Raw genomic sequence first — 20048 nt, forward strand, 5'->3', positions numbered from 1 at the left:
AAAAGATTTGAAGGAGTGAATTAGCATAGTCTCCATTCCAGCCCTGGTAAATTGTTTCCTGTCTCTCCTACAATCCTCTGAGATCAGATACAAATTCAGTTCAAAGGCTGGTACAGAAAATCTCCCACTGAAATCTCTCCTGGCTGGTTCCTTGTGAGCACCAGGCAGATATTTAATTGTCATTACAGATTCATGCAGCCAGAATACATCAGAGTGGAAACACTCAGAGTCAATCAGCAATGGCTGTAATTCCTTGGCTCCTCAGGAAAGGCAGCAAAGTGCTCAGTGGGATTTGGCTGATCACCACTCTTAGGGCTGCTTAGGGTGAGTTAGGCTCAGCTTTGTCAGAGCTGACAAGAAAGGGACACCTCAGGTGAGCTCCCAAAATGCAACAGACACACGCAGGAAGGTGCAGGGCTGCTGGTCGGGAGGCAGACAGAGGATGGACCCCACTGTCACAGCCACCCCAAAGCCAGTGCAGGGACAAACCCTCGGGGGACACAGCCAAGCACACACCACAGGCACCCCAAACCCCAGCAAAGGCACTGAAAGGGACCTGGGATGGCCGTGGGGGCAGCAGGGGGGCACAGCACCATGGGCTGGGGGCCTGCAGGGACCCCACAGGCACAGTCCCAGCAGGGCTGGTCCCTGCAGGGACCCCACAGGCACAGTCCCAGCAGGGCTGGTCCCTGCAGAGACCCCACAGGCACAGCACCATGGGCTGGGGGCCTGCAGGGACCCCACAGGCACAGTCCCAGCAGGGCTGGGAGCTTGCAGGGACCCCACAGGCACAGTCCCAGCTCACCATGGCTCAGAACAGGGCAGGCAGGAGCACACTCTGCTCACAGTCTGTGCTGGAATCGCTCAGCCCCAGGGGAGGTGGGATCCATGCAGCAGCTGGAGAGGCAAGCACTGCTAACCCCGGGGCAGGCACGAGCGTCCCTCTGCTCCCTTTGAAGCTGCAGTAATTGGGCTCCAGCCAGGGCTCTGCTCTGCAGGGCCAGCCCTCCTTAACCTCTGGGCGAGGCTCTGGAGCCCTCTCTGTGCCACCTGTCTGCAGGGTCTGTCAGTCCTGCTTTGCATCACTGCAGCCATCCAGCCTCAGCTCAGGCTCCTTGCACGAAATAATGAAATTAATTAAAAGTGATGTATGAAAACCTCATGGCAGAGAGGAAACAGGCATTTCAGAAATAACCCTTGATCTTCCAGTCATTAAAACATGTTGTTATTTAACCGGTGTTTGATCATTTAGGATTTATTTTCTTCCTGTTAAGATTTCCCAGGTTCTGCTGAGCCCACTGAGCAGTTCAGAACCTGTGTCAGTCTCCAGGCTGCAGCTCCTTGCTCATGCAGAGCAGTGACAATTTAATTCAGCTCCCAACAAAGGAGCTGCTTCTCCCCACGCAGACACAGGGCACTGACACCTGCAGGAAGCCCTCAAACCCAGACACAACCTGACTGAAGTTGCAGGGCTTCCATCTCTTAATCACTGCAAGGGGAGGAATGAATGATGGAGAGGAGGCCAGGAGTGACACAGGTGTCACCAGCCAGGAGTTTGTACCCAGGGCACATCCATGGCAATTTGGGCACCCGAGGGGCTCCCATGCACAGCACCCTCAGCTTTGCACTGGCAAAAACGCAGCTGCACTTCACAACTTCCACAATTTCACTGGCTGAGCACTTGAGGTTTAACATCTTCCATATTTTGGGCCTTTTGTCCTCCAGGCAACCATGATTGCAAAATGCACACTGAGCTCCTCACTCACATCCAGCCTCTCCATCACAGCCTGGCTGCATTGATGGCAGCACCTCTGCAAGGAGGGCAAGGACCCCCCAAAGCAGGGCCAGCAGGGGGGTCCCAGCTCAGGACCAGCAGAGCTGCTCCCCAGCAGGAGGATGGCCAGCTCTGGGGCTGGGGACACGGAGCAGCAGCACAACAGGCCAGGCTGTTCCTGTCACACACAGCAGCACAGAGCTCCCCCTGCCCCACCTTGGCACCCAGGAAAATCCCCTGGAGCACCAGGGAGCAGGATCTGCAGCCAGAGCAACCCCTGCCCAGCCCCAGCCCCATGGAGGGGGGTCAGCAGGGGACAGAGGGGGCCAGGAGGTGACCAAGGGAAGGCAGTAGGTGACAGTGGGGTCAGTAGGGGACAGGGGGGTGTCAGTAGGTGATGAAGGTGGTCAGTAGGTGACAGGAGTGGTCAGCAGGTGATGGGGAGGGGGTCAGTAGGGGACCGAGGGATATCAGCAGGTGACAGGGCAGTGTCAGTAGGTCACCCGGGGGTGTCAATAGGGGACCGGGGGATATCAGTAGGTGACCAAGGGATGGCAGTAGGTGACAGGAGTGGTCAGTAGGGGACAGTGGGGAGTCAGTAGGTGAGCAAGGATGTCAGTAGGTAACGGGGAGGGGTCAGTAGGTGACCGAGGGGTGGCAGTAGGGGACCGAGGGATATCAGTAGGTGACAGAGGGGTGTCAGTAGGTGGCAGGGGTGTCAGCAGGTTCCGGGCCGTGTCTCACCGTTGAAGTTGACGCTGCGGATGTACTTGAGCAGCCGCTTGCCCCCGGCGTGCTCCATCTCGGGGCACAGCCCGGCGCTGTCGGCGCACAGGTCGCGGTTCATGTGGTGCAGGGCGTGGGCCATGGCGTACACGGCGTCGATCACGAACTGCACCTTCCCCTCCTGCTCGTAGTGCGAGTCCTTCCCGATGCGCTCCTGCCCTGCGGGGACACGGCGACACTCAGGGACAGAGGGTCCCTTCAGAGAAGCCACCGACGGGGCCTCGGAGAACTGAGGAATGCGCTGGCAATTAGCGGGTAATTAACGGGCAATTAACGGCACCTCGGGATGCTCCTGTCACTGTCACCTTTCCCCTGAAACTGTCCCCTGGATCCCTGGCAGTGCCCAAGGCCAGGCTGGACGGGGTTTGGAGCACCTGGGACAGTGGGAGGGGTCCCTGCCATGGCACTGGGTGGGATTTAAGGCCCTTCCAACCCAAACCATTCCAGGATTCCATGATGGTTGAGGCACTCTCTACCAAAACCCCCAGTTTTACATCTCAGCTCCTCTGGAAGCCCTGAAATCCTGCTAACAAGTGAGTTTCCAGCTGGTGAGGTTCCAGGCAGGATCCTTTTCATTATTCACTCCTCTCATTGATTACAGAACTTATCAGGATTTCAAGCCCTGACAAGGAAAATGCTTTTAAGTGGTTTCAGCTCTGTAACCAAATGAGCAATGCAGCAGGAAGGGATGCCAGGGGAGGGGATCTGGCATTGAAATGCTGCACACAACCAGCACTGATAAACCACAGCAAGTTCCAGAAGCACGACTGGGCACACACACAGCAGGGGGAAAACCTGCAGCAGTGGAGAGATCTTGGAGAGGAACCCAAGCAAAACACACCTGGAAAAACCCAGAGCAATGTAACGGTGTCCAAACATGAAAACAGTAAAGGTTTTTAAATCTCAGTAGAATTTCCAAGAACAAGGATGCTTCCCTGTGCTGGAACAGCCACTCAGCTGGGTATTAAACATCAGCTGTGCACAGTAACTCCAGATGTGGAGCCAAATGTAACTGCTCACCCCAAACATGTCTGAATTTACAGCTGGGAGTGTGCTGTCCTTCACCAAAACATAGCCTGAGGTGCCTCCTAAAGAGATTCCACTGCAATTAGAAATTGAACCCTCGTCTGAAGCAGCAAAGAACCTGCAGAGTAAATGTTATGGTTATGAAATGTTATGGACCAAATATTGTTCAGACTTCAAAAAAACCAGCAAATATCCAGATCAATAGGCCTGGCTGAAGAGTGTTCCCTCCAGTTTGTGTCACCCTGTTGCAGTGAGCAGCAAATCAGGCCCAGAGTCCATTTGCAGGCAGGAATAAACCAAACGTGATGGGCACAATTTTAATTCCAACTTCAACATTATTGTGGAGAATATTTCCCCCTCGGAGGCTGAGCTGAAGAAGTCAGGCAGAAGGTTTTACCCCAGGCTCCAGGAGCAGCTCCTGTGTGATGGGAGTACAGAAATTCAATTATTAATTACTCTGCAGGAGAAGGAAGCTCCCAGAAGGCACCGAGTTGCTCCAGATGGAAGCAGCAGGAGCAGCGCTGTGGGTGCCTCTGGGGAAGGGGCACGAGAGACCCCCCAGCCCCTGTCTGGGCATCCTGGGGTCCATGGAGTGAGGGCTGGAGAACCAGCCTAAAACATGGGGCCAGCCACGAGCCCCTCTGTGCTGCCAGAGCAAAACCATGGGAAGTAAAAACAAACCCCAGCACCATTTCTGATCATTGACAACTGCACCATTTCTGATCTTCTTTGAAAACTGCACCATTTCTGCTCCTCATTGAGAACTGCACCAGTTCTGATCTTTGAGAACTGCACCAGTTCTGCTCCTCTTTGAGAGCTGCGCCATTTCTGATCATCTCTGAGATCTGCACCATTTCTGCTCCCCTTTGAGAAGAAGGTTCTTTTCTGTTGGTTTTTAACCCGGGGATGTGCAGGAGCCCACAGCAGCATGGTTGTGTGCCAGTGGAGCAGCTGGGACACTCGAGCACAGCGTGATTTCAGAACACACTTCTGTCCCATGGGTTTGCAGTGAGTACCTTGGGATGCCAGGAGAAGATGGAACACAAAGGCAGTGTGTTGACACGAGCATTTTTTGCCTCCAAAGGATGTATTTGAAGGGGATGAGAAGCAGTTTAACCCCCCTTCCCACTCGAGGCTGGAGTGCTCCTCATCCTGATTCCTGAGAGACGGAGCAGGGGCCGGCTTCAGGCACATCCTCACAGCAGAACAGCTGCAACAAAGGCAGGGAAACAGCTCCAAAGCAGAGTGCTGAGAACAGAGAGAAGAATCCCACTTGTTCCATCTCTTTCAGATGCCAGCAGTGAGATGCAGGTTTGAGAGCTGCTGGTCTCCCTCCTTCATCTCGAGACGTGCCTGTTCCCAGCGCCTCTCCTTCAGCTGATCCCCCTGCTCTCATTGTTATCACCACACAACAGAGGGGACGTGTTAGGAGGAATAAATAGTATCTCTAGGACGATTTTTATGGCATATAATTCACACAGGCAGACATCAAAATCCCACTCCATCGGCGCTCGCGCGAGATGAGTTCAGAGCCTGCTTCAGCTCCTGAAGAATTAAACACATCTTCAAAGGGTCTGGCACAATGGTGCTGCTGAGAGCCTGGTGATAGTCATCATTAACAAGAGATTTAATTTAAAGATTGTGCAGCGCTCACGGTATCAAGCAGGCAGCTCTTACTTGCACAAGGTGCAATTCGGCAGCTGGCAGAAACATCTCAGGGTTCGTTCGTGCACCCCAGCAGCATCACAGGGCCCTGCTGGGGACAGGGACAGCCCAGCCTGCACAGACACACAGGGCTCTGCAGATACCCTCCCTGGTGCTCCGTGCCAGCACACCCTGCTCACACTTCCTAAATTGTTCCATCCTCCACCTAAAACAAACAAACAAACCAATCCCTCCAGCCGCCCCTCACTCAAACCAAAGCCCTGCTGGTGCCCCGTTCCCAGGGCAGGAGGAGGGGATGGGTTCATTCCTTACCTGTGCATTTCCTGTCCGACTCCTCCTTCTTGGAGCCAGTGATGGTCAGCTTGCAGTTGAAGTTCTCCTCCCAGTACTCTGCAAACCACACGTTCCTCCTGTTGTTCTCCAGGGTGCGAGAGGTGAAGTAGGTGTCAAAGCCTGCAGGGGGAGAGGGCAGGGCTGGGGCATGGCTGCTGTGCCCTGGGAGCCTGGCACACACACTGGGGCATGGCTGCTGTGCCCTGGGAGCCTGGCACACACACTGGGGCATGGTAGCTGTGTCTGGCACACACACTGGGGCCTGGCTGCAGCCTGGCACAGACCCTGGGGCCTGGCTGCTCTGGGGAGCTGCAGCCTGGCACTGACCCTGCTCCTGGCCCCCCTTTCCCTGCTCCTGGCACCTCAACCCTGCTGGTTCCCTGCAGTGCCCTCCCAGGGCCAGCTGTCCCTCTGGAGCTCTGTGCCAGCCCCACCAGGGCACACCTCACATCTCACCTGTGCTGGGCTCACCTGCCTGTGGCTGCAGTGGGCAGAGCAGAGCTGTGCCTGCTCCCCAGGGCACCCCAGCACAACAGGAGCTTCTCCTTTACTAAGGGAGTTGTGGAGGAGTTCAAATACCCAAATCTGAAACAGGATGAGGCAGAGCAGGGGTGGGGAGGATGAGAATGCTGGCTGCGCCCAGAGGAGCTCTGGGGTGAATGATCTGCCATCCTACAGGTGCAGTCCCACTGGGGAGGGCATCTCACAGGATGTTTGGGCACTGCAGCTGCTCTGGCACTGCAGAGGAGGGGGCAAGGATGGGAGCAATGAGCTCTCACAGCCCCAGCCCCATCCAGGGCTCTGCAGCGAGGAAGGGCTGCAGGTGCACCTCCCATGGACAGGGGAACCTCCCTGGCCCTGCAGCCAAGGGTTTCCCTGCTGGGGATGGAGAGCCACAGGGGCTGGCACAGCACAGGATGGAGCTGAGGCTCAGGAAACCCATCTGGCACGGGGAACGAGCACGGCAGCCCTTCCAGCAGGGTAAAAATAGCACAAAGGCAGCTGTTTGCAAACTGGAGAGGAGATGGGAACGGGGTCAATGCCTGTTCTCCCTGTGCCACTGACCCAGCTCCAGGCTGGGCTCTGCCAGGGCTGAGGCTGCTGCTCTGCACACTGCCCAGCCCCAGGGACAGCCCAGGCACCCAAAGAGCAGCCAGGAACAAACAGCAGCCCTGAGCCCTCCCAGAGACAGGCTGGAAGCTCACTCACATCCCGCCTGCAGCCACCATGCCGTTTGTTAAACCCAAGGCAGGAGAGAGCAGGAGGGTGCCAAGGCCAGAGCACAGCCCCAGCCTGAAGCAGCCCCTGGGAAAGGCAAGGAAACCACAAACTGGGCTGGGAGAACCCTCAGGGCTGGGCTGCAGCTCTGTGAGTACCTGGGGGCACTCTGAGCTCCACACCACTGCCCAGCCCTTCAGGGGGGACTGCAGCTTGGGGTGAAACCTTCTCACAATTAAATGGACCAAAGTGCAGGAAAAGAGACCCTGGGGTGGCAGAGACCCCAACCCTCCCTGCTCTGCTTGTCCTGAGGCAGAGACCTCACCTGGGCCTGCCACAGATTGAGTAAATAATGGGTTAAAACTCCCGGGACACCTGCTGGAGCTAACTGATAACAAATGAGTCATTTAGGAACATTTCTGTGCCAGCACTGTTTCTCTGCCCAAACCTTTCTGTGATTCTGTGATTACCATTTATAGGATTAAATTCCCCAAGGAAAACATTCTCATGGATATGTCAGAATCCAGATTTTAGGGACACACAACCAAAACTTCTACCTGTGTATTTTGGTTTTGCTCCTGATTAAAAGAGCATTTCAAAGGGGATATCCAGTCCTGAGATGTACAATGTCCATATGGCAGGGAAAGAGCAGCAATAAACCCTCCCCACGTGCCAAACTCACTGACCTCTGGGGAAAGTGCTCTATAACTTAATAATGCAAAATCAATGAGTCCTGATAAAACTGTAATAGAATTCCATATGAATTACTCTGAACCTTTACAGATTTAATAACAAATAATAACATTCCCATTGATTGCTTTAATGATCCCTCTGCATTCACAGGCGGGAATATGGATCCCTATTAAAAAGGGAACATTTTTTACCATTCTCTCCTATTGACTGGGACAAGTGGGGGGGGGTGACAGTGGGAGGGTTCAGGGCTGGACAAAGCCCTGGACAAAGCCCTGGGCACTCCTGGACAAAGCCCTGTGCAGCCCCTCTCCTGCAGTGCATTCCATTCCTGGGAATGCTGCTCCTGGAGCCAAGGTCCTGGAGAACCCCCAGACCCTGCCCTCCTTCCCAGCCTGGGAGCAGGAATTTGGGGTGGTTTGGGCTGGAAGGAGCCTAAATCCCACCCTAAATCCCACCCTGCCATGGCAGGGACACCTTCCCCTGCCCAGGTTGCTCCAGCCCTTCCCTGGGACACTGCCAGGGGTGATTTCAGCAGCCAGGACTGTCCCCAAACGTCCCACAGGGCTGGTCCTGCAGGTCCACCTGTGCCAGTGGGAATCTCAAATGCTTCTCTCATTTCAGAGCCTTGTTTGGAACGAGCCTGACCCAAAAACGCTCAGGTGAACAAGGCAAACGTTCTAACCACACACCTGGGGCTGTGCTTCACCTTTCTGACCTGAAACACACAGGGAGCTCACCCACACAGAGCTGAGCCTGCTGGGCTCAGGGGCTCTGGGGTTCCACGACCCAACAAAACCCACTGAATGCTGAAATGCAAGAGCAGGAATCATCACTTCTCAGCCCTGCTCGTGACCAGGCACTGCACTGCTGTGACAAGATTTAGCGATTCCCCAACGCTCCCCATATTTCATACTTCAGCAAATCACTTTTTCAGCAAATACCTCTAAGAGATATAAATAGTTCCTTTATGAGATTTTCCAAATTACAATGAATCTCTTATTACTTCAAATCACTGTGATTTGATTAAATCATTATTTTTACACATAGAAAGATGATACTACCTAAAGGGTTCATTTATTTTCCCCCACGGGATAAGTACGTACATGGACCACATTGTGATGAGACAGAGGGGAAAAAGGGGGAGCTGAAGGGGGGACAGGGACAGGATCCCAAAGCCTGGGAGGAGCTGGGGACATCCAGGTGAGGGACAGGGACAGGATCCCAAAGCCTGAGTCCAGGTCAGGGACAGCACCAGCAGGGATGCTCAGCAGAGCCAGGAAATAAACCCTGCTCGGCCACTGCACCAGCACAAACCACAAACCATCCCCTCCACGTGTCACAAGGGGCGTCAGGGCCTCAGGGCTTATTTAATAAGGAAAATCATTAAGCCTAATTAAACCACAAAATTATTGACCCGGTGCATTTGCCATGTGCCTCGAGTGCTCTCATTGGCAGCCCAGGTGAGAGCAAATCCAACATATTGACCCAATTTCACTGGAGCAGGGATGGGATCACTTTGTGATATTTTTACTCCTCTATTTAGTCCCAAGGATGTCCACACTACTGACAGCCAGTTATTTACCCACACAGTAAATCATCACCTGCTATAATTATTGATGCCAAATGAGCTGAAAGCAGCTACTCAAACACTTTTCCAATTTCCCTAGCATTTAACCCAAAGCAGTGTCATTTACTGGCATTACATCTGGGATAAAAGCATTAGGTGGGGAATGACAGCATCAATTTTAGGACAGCAAGTCTCTCTGCAGATTTTCTGCTGCTGCCCAGCCACACACTGTGAGGTGTGACAGTCTACAGATATTATTTTAACCTTCTTGCTCAGTAAAAAGGCCATAAAAGAAATGATTTCATTAACTTCCATCACGCCATGAAAGTGCTTTGCAGCTGTTTTCTTTTTCAATAATTGCAGACTGTAACTGTGCAAAGGGGTATTTCAGGTGGTGCCGCATCTGACTTTTATATCCGTGACATAAATCAGGTACAGAGGGAGTTCCACTCAGGGCAGACGTGGGATTTTGGGCTGTTCTGATGGGGAAATAGAGAGATAGATAGAGAGAGAGATTAGATAGATGGATAGACAGATTACAGAGAGATACAGAGAGATACAGAGAGATACAGAGAGATAAATAGATAGATGATAAATGGATAGGTAAATTAGACAGACAGACAGACAGATTGATTTTGGCTGTGCCCTCATTCCCACAGTACAACAGGACCCAGCTGAGGTGAGATCTCAGCCAGTGCTGGCTGGGCAGCCCTGGCAGGGAAAGGCTCACACACCAGGCTGTTATTGCTCCTTATTCTGCATCCCACAGCCCTCAGGCACCTCTCATTCCCTGGGAGCTCCCGTGTGCACAACACCAGCAGCACAAGCCCTGGGTTTGTCTCTGCATTTCCATTCCCAGGCAGCTCTAGCAACACCTCCTGGAGCAGAACCCTGCCAGGAATTCTTCCTTTCCAGCTGCCCTCTTGCTGGAAATGGGCAATTTGTTTTGCCAGGACATTTATCTGTGAAAAACCCCTTTTCCTCACAGCTGAAGATGAGCTGAAAGCTGTTGAGCAAATAACAGAGCAGCTGTGGCTGCCCTGGACCCCTGGCAGTGCCCAAGGCCAGGCTGCATATCAGCTTGGGACAGTGGGAGGTGTCCCTGCCCTGGCAGGGTGGCCCTGGGTGGGATTTGGGGTCCCTCCCAACCCACTGGATGTTCCTTCCCACCGGTTTCCCAAGCTCCAGCTCCCCAGTCTTTCAGCAGCAGCTGCTCCACAGATGGCCTGTTCCATTTTAATAATGCAGAGCAGCAAAAGCTGAGATGCAGGAGGTCAAAATGCAGAACATGAGAGTGCTTTTCCCCCTGCTCAGCAGCCACTGACAAAACGCTTGAGCCTCTCCTTAAAAGCAGCTAAACTGCAGTCACTCACTGCATAATTTAAATCAGGGTGAAAATACAGAGATCCCTCTCTGCTGGGATGCAGAGATTGCAGCAGCTCCTGGGGACGCTCAACAGGTTAAAATTGCAATACAGAATTAAGATAAAATGCAAATGCAAGGGGCTGCTCTGCCCAGCCTGGCTGCACTGAACCTCCAGAGTTACACTCATAATAAAGAGTTACAATAAAATGGGAAGGGACCCCAAATCCCACCCAGTGCCACCCCAGCCATGGCAGGGACCCCTCCCACTGTCCCAGGAGCTCCAACCCCAGTGTCCAGCCTGGCCTTGGGCACTGCCAGGGATCCGGGGGCAGCCACAGCTGTGCCAGGGCTGCCCACCTTGCCAGGAACAATTCCTCATTCCCAAAATCCCATCTGAACCTCCCCTCCTCATTCCCTTGTCCAGTCCCCCCTGTTCCTGTAGAAAATCCCTCCCCAGCCCTCCTGCAACCCCTTTCAGGTCAGGATCTCTGAGATCTCCCCAGAGCTTTCTCTCCCCACTGAGCAACCTCAACTCACTGAAAACTGAACCAAACCCCTCAAGTTGCAAGATAATTTGTATTCCCCTCTCTTCACACCAACACATTAACCAAATACATTATTTCCATAATGAGGAGATGAACATCTGTGTGGCTTCCCAAAATTTCAAGTGGCAATACTCGAGACAAGTATTCCCTCTTTGGGACTGACACATCAGCATTTCAAATGACTGCCACAACTAAAAATATCATTGAAATTCCAGGGAGGTCAAAGACAGTTCAGGTGTGTTTGGATTTCAGAATTTTAGGTAAGCAAACCAACTGGATCCCATGAAACGAAATCACTGCAGTGTTGGACTGAATCATTTGTGCTTGGGTGAGTGAGGTGCTCAGTGCAAGCTTTGCAAGGGTGGCAAAGACAAACCCCAGAGGCAGGGCTGTGTCCCTGAAAGCTGCTGTGCCAGAGCCCAAAGCTCTGCATAAGGCCCCCATGGCAGCAGAGCAGCCCCAGCTCTGGCGGCTTCACCTCCTCCTGGCTTTGGGGCAATAAACCTGCCCAAAGCCCCCAAAAACCAACTCATCCCATTGGATCTGGAATGTTCTCCTTTGGAAATTCACGCTCTGGGAAGCAGTAACTAAACAGAGAAGCAGGAAACCAAAGGTGGAAAGGAGGATGAGAAGGATTTCTGCTCCACATCTGGGCTCCATCCTCTGTGACCCAGCGAGGGGACTGAGGGCTCCTGGCACAGGGGGGCACTGGGGGCACCCAGAGGAAGGAACTGGAGAAAAAATCAGCACTGACAGCTCAAGGAGGTGGCACTGGGGGCAGAGGAAGGAAACTGGAGAGGGAATGAGCACTGAAAGCTCAGGGAGATGGCACTGGGGGCAGAGGAAGGAACTGGAGAGGGAATGAGCACTGAGAGCTCAGGGAGCCTGGGGAGGTGGCACAGGAAGGAAACTGGAGAGGGCACCAGCACTGAGAGCCCAGGGAGGTGGCACTGTGGCACCAGCCCAGTGTCACCCCTGCCCAGCCACAGAGGAGCTGGGGCTGCTCCTGTGCCATGCCGGTGCCATGGGCACTGGGGCACCACACCACGGGCCCTAATTAGGCCTCATCATTATTCACAGCAATTCCAGCATCCTCCCCAGCACAGCCCCTGCAGCCACATCCTTCCAGCCCAGCTCCTCTCCCAGCACACGGCTCACGCCCCAGGGACACAGAAAGAGCTGCAGAACAACAGGGAGCTGGAAAAGAGCCTGCACCAGGCTGTAAACAAACAGAAGGAACGCAAAGGGAAGTTTTTACAAGTATTATTATGCAATAAACTCTGGCCTCCTGCTCCCATGAGGAGAGGCAGGAAGGGCTGAGGGCAGCACATCATTCCCAGGGAATATTCCAGGGAAAAATGAACCCTGAGCTCCTTCCTCTGGCACTCAGGGGCTGTGAGAGTAAAACACTTCAGAGCCATAAACAAGGAGAGAATTTCATTCTCAGTTTTGCTTAAGTCACCACTCTTTCATTGCTTTTTCCAAGTTCATACCGCCCAAATAAAAAAGGAGCAAAGCAGCTCTTGGTGGAAATGAAAACAAAATGGGATTCAAATCTCTTTGGAAGACAAACAACTGAGAATTCCTGGGACAGTTTTGTTGGTTTGCAGTTTTGAATTTTTAAATATACAGGCTCATCCCTGTGCTGGATCTGAGCTATCCCTCAGCCTGCTTGCCCAGAGCTTCCCAAACTCCAGCCCCATCCCCAGGCTCTGGAATGAACCATTAATGTGAAATCCATCTGAATCCCAGTGCTCAGTTACAGCAGTTCTGAGCTCAGACAGCAAAGACTGCTTTTCTCCACATCAGCAAAGCTTTTGCCAGACTTTGTAAATAATTCAGCTCAAATCTCTGTCCTACCCTCTTATCCAGCTGCTCCCCTCCCTGGGGCTGCAGTCCATGCAGCCAGAGCACACTCACTGCTGAGGGAGGGCAGGGGAAAACAGGAGAGGAACCCAGAGCTCTGCAGGGCCCAGTGCAGCCCTGCTGGGACTGCCCAGCCCCACAAACCCCCACCAGCCCCACAAAAACCCTGCCCAGCCCCACAAAACCCCTGCCCAGCAAAGGGCAGGGACCAGAGAGGGGAGGAGGTGAGCACATCCCTCCCAGATGAGCTTAAAACAACTTCTGGGACTCAGGGTGAGGCTGGGGAATCTGTTGTCGCCTTATCCCAGGTGTTCCATGGTTTCACAAAGGTTCCATACCTTCCTGGTGTTTCTCATGGGCATCTCCTCAGAGCTCTGACTGTTTCTCCTTCACAAAGCAGCCACTGACTCCAGTTCCCTTCTCAACACCACCCCACTCTTTTATAGCATCTCCTTCTCACTGGGTACAGCTGTGCCCTGTTAAAGTCAGGTCTGTCCCTAATCTTTGATAACTGCCCCAGCTGCAGCTCCTCAGGGGTGAGATTACTCTCTACACTATCTTTATTTTCTTATATTCTGTCCCCCTACAGGAATCTCCTCTGGGGTCAGGAGGACCCACTCAGAGCACCAAGGAGCAGGGTCCAGCATCAGAGAATCATCCTGCTGCCACAGCTGTTCACAGCTGCTGAACAATCAAACAAACAAATATATAAATAAATGCAATCTCCTCTTTCTCCTCTGAAAGCCTCTCAAGCCTCTCCAGTTCCCTGTACCTGGCTGGGCTGGCTCTGGAGTTGTTCCCCACCTGATTCCTCTTTCATGTGCACTCCTCTGGCTCACTGTCTACTGCAATTATGCAAATAAAATGCAACTTCATCCTTTCAGCATAATTACATCAAACACAATCAGGCTATATTAAGACTGACTTAAGATGAATGAATTCAGTTCATCTAATGATTTCCTAAATCCCCCCCGTGGGACCGTGGCAAAGGAAATTCTGTCCCAAGAGTGACATCAAGTACCAAGACAAATAACTGTGGATCTGGGGCCTGATCCTACAAATACCAAACACTTGGGGCCCCTCTGGAGTGACAGGCTGGGACATCCCAGTGGCAGGAAAGCAGGAGCACCAGCTGGAACCTGTGTGCAGAGCTGTAAAAGCACAGCACACCTGCACGTCACACCTGGATTTTGGCTTGAACTCACTGCTGGGGGTGGGGAACAATTTAAAAAATGCATTTTTTTCTGTGCAGTGAGTGTTTGAGTTTATGAGCTGCGTGAGGCCCTGTGGCCAAATGAAACTCAAAGGCCAGAAAGGGAACCAGAACAGCCTCCAGCAGTGCTGGGATGAGCTCTGAGCCCCCCAGGCCCTGGCAGCAGGAGCAGATGGCACATGCAGATGGCATTGGGGACAGCTGGATGGGGCTGGGGAGGGCAGGAGCAGCCTGAGCCCCTGCATGGGCAGGAGCAGCCTGAGCCCCCTGCTCTGCCCAGGGACACCTCACCCTGCCCAGGGGACCCCTCAGTGTGCCCAGCACAGCTCCCACTCTCACAGGGACCCCTCACCCTGCCCAGCCCTTCTGGAACACACAGACCCCAAGCTGTGTCTGTCCTGAAGGACACCTCAGGCACACACATTTGTAGGCAAAATGCACTTTAGGCACCACAGCAATCCCCTAGCCCACGTGCAAAATGCACCCAGGCACTTCCCCACCGAACCAGGAGATATTTGCAGGCTCCATAAATGTTTTTGCAGGCTCCACAATATTTTTGCAGGTACACCAAATACACAGATATTCATACCTCCAATTCAACTGACTTTGTACACCTGAACTCTCCCACTCTGCCATCCTCACTCACTGCCTCCAAAACCCCCTCGTGCTTCCCATCAGGGGTTTAATGCGTAACATAAAAGGAAAATATTTTAAAACAAACAAACGTGGGAAGTTTTTGTTTCTGTGTACTGTTGACAGAATTTTGGGTTCTGTGTCAGAAACCCTCAGGGATGAATACAGACAGTGGGAAAAGCTTATTAAAATATCCTGCTTTTCAGAAACAAACCACTTCATTGTCTGTCAACTTTCTGTATTTACGGAGAAATAACATCCAAGAGTGCCTCGGGGGGCTAAAAATGTAAAAGAATGAAGCAGATGATCTACCTGAGAGGAATAACTGATGAGCAGGGAGAGCAGGCGCAGGAAAAATGCAAATGTTTGGTTTTCCAGGGAGTGGAGGCACCAGAACCCATTTTAATGTGGGCAGTGTGTTGGAGGACTGGGCCAGCAGAGCAGTTGGGTTTCTCAGTGCCTCCCCTGGAAATAACTTTTCTTCCAGAGAACACAGACCCTGACCAACCTCGCCCAGAGGAAGCCATGTGGATGCTGAAGCATCTTTAGCACAGCAGGATTAACAAACTGAGGTGAGATCAGATTACAAACACTGGGGAGCACAAAGGGAAGCTGAGAAAGAAAGGGGTTCAGCAAAACCAGCTTCCCAAAATTCACTATACACACACATCTGTACAGATGTGGCTATTTCTGAAGCACACAGCAATATGGATAAACATAGTGCTTGATCTGAAATATAAGTTAAGCTGAGTTTAAACGGAAACCAGTGATGGAAGAATGAAGTTTTAGTTGTTCAGTAGGAAAGGTCTCTTACCCTCGATGGTGGCTCTCTTGGGCAGGATGGTGATGGCTCCCTCGGCCACGTCCTCCTGCTGCAGCAGCGGGCTCACCTTGGAGCCCCAGGTGTCGGAGCCCACCCACAGGAAATGGCCCACCTGGTCTGCCCTCTTGGCTGCTGCCAGGATCTGCCTGCGGAGAGAGCGGGGTTGGCACCGGGGGCACTGACGGGGGATGCTCCAGGGAACGGGGCGTTGGCATCGGGGGCACTGACATAGGGGATGCTACAGGGAATGGGGGGTTGGCATCAGGGGCACTGCCATGGGGCTCCAAGGAACGGGGTCCCACTGGCACAGGGGTGGTACTGGCACAGGGGCTGCTCCAGGGAATGGGGTGGCACTGGCACAGAGGATGCTACAGGGAATGGGCGTTGGCATCGGGGTGGCACTGACATAGGGGATGCTCCAGGGAATGGGGTGGCACTGGCACAGGGGCAGTACTGGCACGGGGGTGACACTGGCACAGGGAATGGCACTGGCACAGGGGCTGCCCCCCTTGGCCTCAGGGGTCTCCTCCAGCCTGACTGGGCTGTGATGAGGAGGAGCAGCACATTCCTGACCCCAGCAGAGCTCAGGGCTTTGGGACACTCGGTATCACCAGGGCTCTGATCCCAGGGAAGGATGGGACTGGGTGATCTCCAAAGGTCCTTCCCAACCCAAACCGTCCCATGATCCATTCTCTTTAAAATCACCCAAGATCCCACAACTGAATTATTGATTCTACTAAAACTTAGAGTTTCCCCATTGACTTTACTGAAACTTTTCCCAGAATTCTTTTTGTCTCGTTTTGTGGGACCAGGCCTCTCAGCAACTGATAATTCCACCACAATTTTAAGCCAATTTCAAATTCTGGACCCAGAATACGCAAGCGAATAATGAAATAGAAAACATTCTTTGTGTTATTTTATGAGCCCATTCCATGTGGTTTAACCTTGAGCATCCAAGTCACTTTATCACTATTAACTTTCATTTGCCATAAACCAGACTGAATTAATGAATTACACCAAGTAGAACGAGCCTGCAGAGGGGGGCGTGGTTGCAATTCCTCTGAGAGGAAAGGTCAGCTCTGCCACCCAACAGGAGCTTGGAAAAGCTCCAGGAAAAGCTCCCAGGTCCTGGTTCCCATTTCGGGCACCCATGAGCCAGAAGCAGCAGTGCCTGGTTCTCTCCCCATTCCCAGCTGCCCATATCCAACATTGCAGCAGTGCCTGGTGCTCCCCCCATTCCCAGCTGCCCATATCCCCTGTGATTCCCAGCACAGACCTTTCCCTGGCCCAGGCTCACCTGATGTCCTCGTCTTGGTGAAGATGACAATGGCCCTGGCGTTCGGTGTTTCCCCCCATTTCCAGCTCCCCATATCCCACATGGCAGCAGTGCCTGGTGCTCCCCCCATTCCCAGCTCCCCAGATCCAATGTGATTCCCAGCACAGACCATTCCCTGGCCCAGGAAGGGTCCAGGCTCACCTGATGTCCTCGTCGTGGGCGAAGATGACGATGGCCCTGGCGTTGGGCGTCTCCAGCAGCTGCCGGATGATGCGGTCGAAGTCAATGCTCTTGTCCTTGCGCTCCTGGGGGATCTTCAGGGACTGGGCGATGCAGAGCCCACCTGTGCCAGGGCAGAGCACAAAGGGACCCTCAGGGGGGGACAGGGAACTGTCACAGAGCCCAGCAGTGGGGAAGGCACGGCCCAAAGGGAGCCTGGGAGGGAGGAGCTCCCCCAGGGATCACTGCCCTTCCAGCACCCAGGGTCAGATCCAGAGGGATCCACGCAATTCCTGCTCTGACAGCACTGCCTGCACGGCTGGGGGCTCAGGGGTTACACAGACTGTGCCCAACCCACTGCAGAACAGCAAAACAAGCAAAGAAATGGGCAGTGGAAGGACGAAAAGGAATTAAAACAGGAGACAACAGCAAGCTGAACGAGCCTGAACTGATGAATAAACCCCAAAACAACGGGCTGAGAGGCAGAAGGTGCTGACAGTACTGGGCAGGTTTATCTCAGTGAAGGGCTGAGATTCTTTTTGATTTTGCACCTTGAGGGCTACTGGGGGAAAATGCTTCCACTGCAATCACTTACATGGAATGGGAACAGCCAAAGCTGAGATACTGGCAAAGCCCACACTGTGCAGGAAAATCTCTATTCCTTCAAGGGCCCACCCCCAAACAGATGGACAGACACAAGCAGTGAAACCTCAAAGTCTGTGAGAGAGATTTCTCAAACACCCAGAGAACACAGCAAAGAGCATCAGCACAGCCACAGGTACCGTCAGCCAGACCAAAAATGCCCACTTTTAGCACAGTTCCTGTACTACAGCTGTCTAGTCTGTTTAAAAAAAAGTTAAAAACTTAAAAATCCCATTCCCCATCTCCACTGACATTCTGGTTGTTGCTGGCAGATGAAAACACAACTTTTGCCTTAATTACTTTGTTTCTCAGCAGTAATCACTTTCATCTTTTACAGCATCTTTGATACCAACCTGCTCACCACAGTGCACAGAGCGTTAATTAATAACGTACCAGAGCTCTTAATAAAAACCAGCAGTGGAGATGAGTTAATTAAAAGGCAGCAGGACAAGGGGGAGATTCACAGATAGGCTTTAGAACCCAGCTTTAAAAGTCCTGTAATTGAAGCACTGGAGAAGGAGTTGGAGGGTGAAGGACCCGGAGGAGGAGGAGGCTCAAGACCTGGAGCATCCTCCTCATCCCAGGGCAAAGCAGACCCAGAGAGAAGCAGGGAAAAGCAAACTGCTGCTTGGAAATGTGAAACCCAGCTCCTGTGCCGTCCCTGAGCCCCTCACAAGGCAGGCCAGCCTTGTTTTCCCTGGTTTGTGAGAGAGAAGCTGAGCTGCAGCTGCCTGAAGGCAAAGGAGCTCTGCCGGGCCAGCTGCTCCAAAGGCTCACTGGAACAAAACCATTGTTCCATGGGGAGGAGGGAAACAGTGAACAGGAAAGGCTGGAAGAGAATAAAGGAGAATAAAAACCCCCAAGTTTTACTCTGACTCACATAAAACATTTTGTTTTGCAATTATCACAACCTGGACTTTGTGCAACCTTTCTTTTCCCCTTTAAAAGCAAACACCGCTGAGCTTTAAAAATAAACTCATTTTAAATGAAGACTGAAAGTCTCAGTGCCAGCGAGTTCAGAACCTGACCAGTTTTACATGCTCTGCTTTCCCCAGCGAGAATGAGACAGAATGAACCCAAGGGCACGAGCAGTGCTGTCCAGCTCTCCCAAATTGTCCCACTTGGCAGGGATCACACAGTTTGAGCTTTCCCAAAAGGAGCAGATGCCATGGGGCCCTGCTGGCCTTGGCACCAGCCCTGCTCAGGGGAATTTGGGATAAATGGCAGGAGGAATAGGGATAAACGGCAAACACCAGTGTGCCCTGTGTCACCCCTTGGCAAGCAGGGTGCCCGGGGAATTGGGTGCCTGCTGTCCAAAAGGCACAGGGGAGTAAGTTCAGCTTCCACATCCTCATCCCACATTCCAGCACAACAGGAAACATGTGCACAGTTATTGAGAGTGTCAGCTTAATTCACAGCACTTCCAAGGGAAAAACCTCCGAGGGAATTAGGTGGGAAAAACATGAAAGCTGCAAATTCAGGATCCTGTCACAGGATCTCTGCAGTGATTCATTACCCCTGGTGGCCCGGAGAAGTGACAAATGCTCCAGGCTGCACAAAGTGCCTGGCAAGGGAGGAGAGCTGGGAGCCAGAGACACCCCAGGAGCGAGCTGGGGCTGCTCTGACACATCCAGAGCAGCTGGGGCTGCCCCTGAGGGTGTGCCAGGACAGGCTGGACAGGGCTGGGAGAAGCCCACCACGGCAGGAAGTGTGGGACAAGAAGATCCTTAAGGTGCCTCCCAACCCAAACCATTATGGATGGGATTTGTGCGTCCCACACCATGAACCCACCAACATTCAGGCTGCTGGGATGAAGGGTCCATCCACCCCAGACAGTCAGGGCCCACCTACCCAGAGTGGGTCACCCACCCATCCCTGCCCAGAGTGAGATCCATGGCCTGAGCCCTCTGGGGATGCCAGTGCTGTGTCAGAGCTTGGCACAGAGATCAGGGGGCTGCCAGAACCCAAACCAGCAGGGAGCACAGGGGCTGTGGACACAGCAGAGCCTGAGCTGTGCCCTGAGCCCTGCCCTGGCTGCCCCTGCCATCCCTGAGCCCGGCCCTGGCTGCTCCTATCACCAGCCAGGGTCTCTGTACAAATCCCAAACAGGCCAGGACTGCTGGGAACTGCCTTGAGCTGTTGGATTTTCCAGCATCAGCCTCATTCCATGGTTATGGCAATGGGAAGATGACACCAGCTCACATCCCAGGCAGCAGACACAGAACTCAATGTCACAACTCACTTTATAAGGTTTTTGACCAATGCCACAAAGCAAAAGCCCATTGACAGTATTTATATCTGTGTAGTATATATTCTGTATTGACAGTAGCTCTATCCAACCACTATAAGCACAAGTACTTTTGGTTAAACAATGCTTGCTTATTTCAAACACAATACCTGCTTG

At 52.9% G+C, this 20048-nt stretch overlaps 1 protein-coding gene across 4 annotated transcripts in view; it reads right to left on the minus strand.

The window, feature by feature from the left end:
- Positions 1-20048, minus strand: part of GRM7 (glutamate metabotropic receptor 7) — a 157802-nt gene that overhangs the window by 49893 nt on the left and 87861 nt on the right. For all 4 annotated transcript variants that reach the window (XR_010441855.1, XM_064724457.1, XM_064724458.1 and 1 more), the window contains exons 3-6: positions 16985-17126; positions 15499-15653; positions 5564-5704; positions 2519-2719 (exon numbers count right to left, since the gene is read on the minus strand). Coding sequence is in view for 3 of the 4 variants with exons in the window: in XM_064724457.1 (XP_064580527.1) it covers positions 2519-2719; positions 5564-5704; positions 15499-15653; positions 16985-17126 (639 nt within the window). In the remaining variant the exon portion in view is untranslated. The remainder of the gene's footprint in view (positions 1-2518; positions 2720-5563; positions 5705-15498; positions 15654-16984; positions 17127-20048) is intronic.

The sequence above is a fragment of the Zonotrichia leucophrys genome, chromosome 12 (assembly GCF_028769735.1).
Source record: "Zonotrichia leucophrys gambelii isolate GWCS_2022_RI chromosome 12, RI_Zleu_2.0, whole genome shotgun sequence".
Taxonomy (NCBI): Eukaryota; Metazoa; Chordata; class Aves; order Passeriformes; family Passerellidae; genus Zonotrichia; species Zonotrichia leucophrys.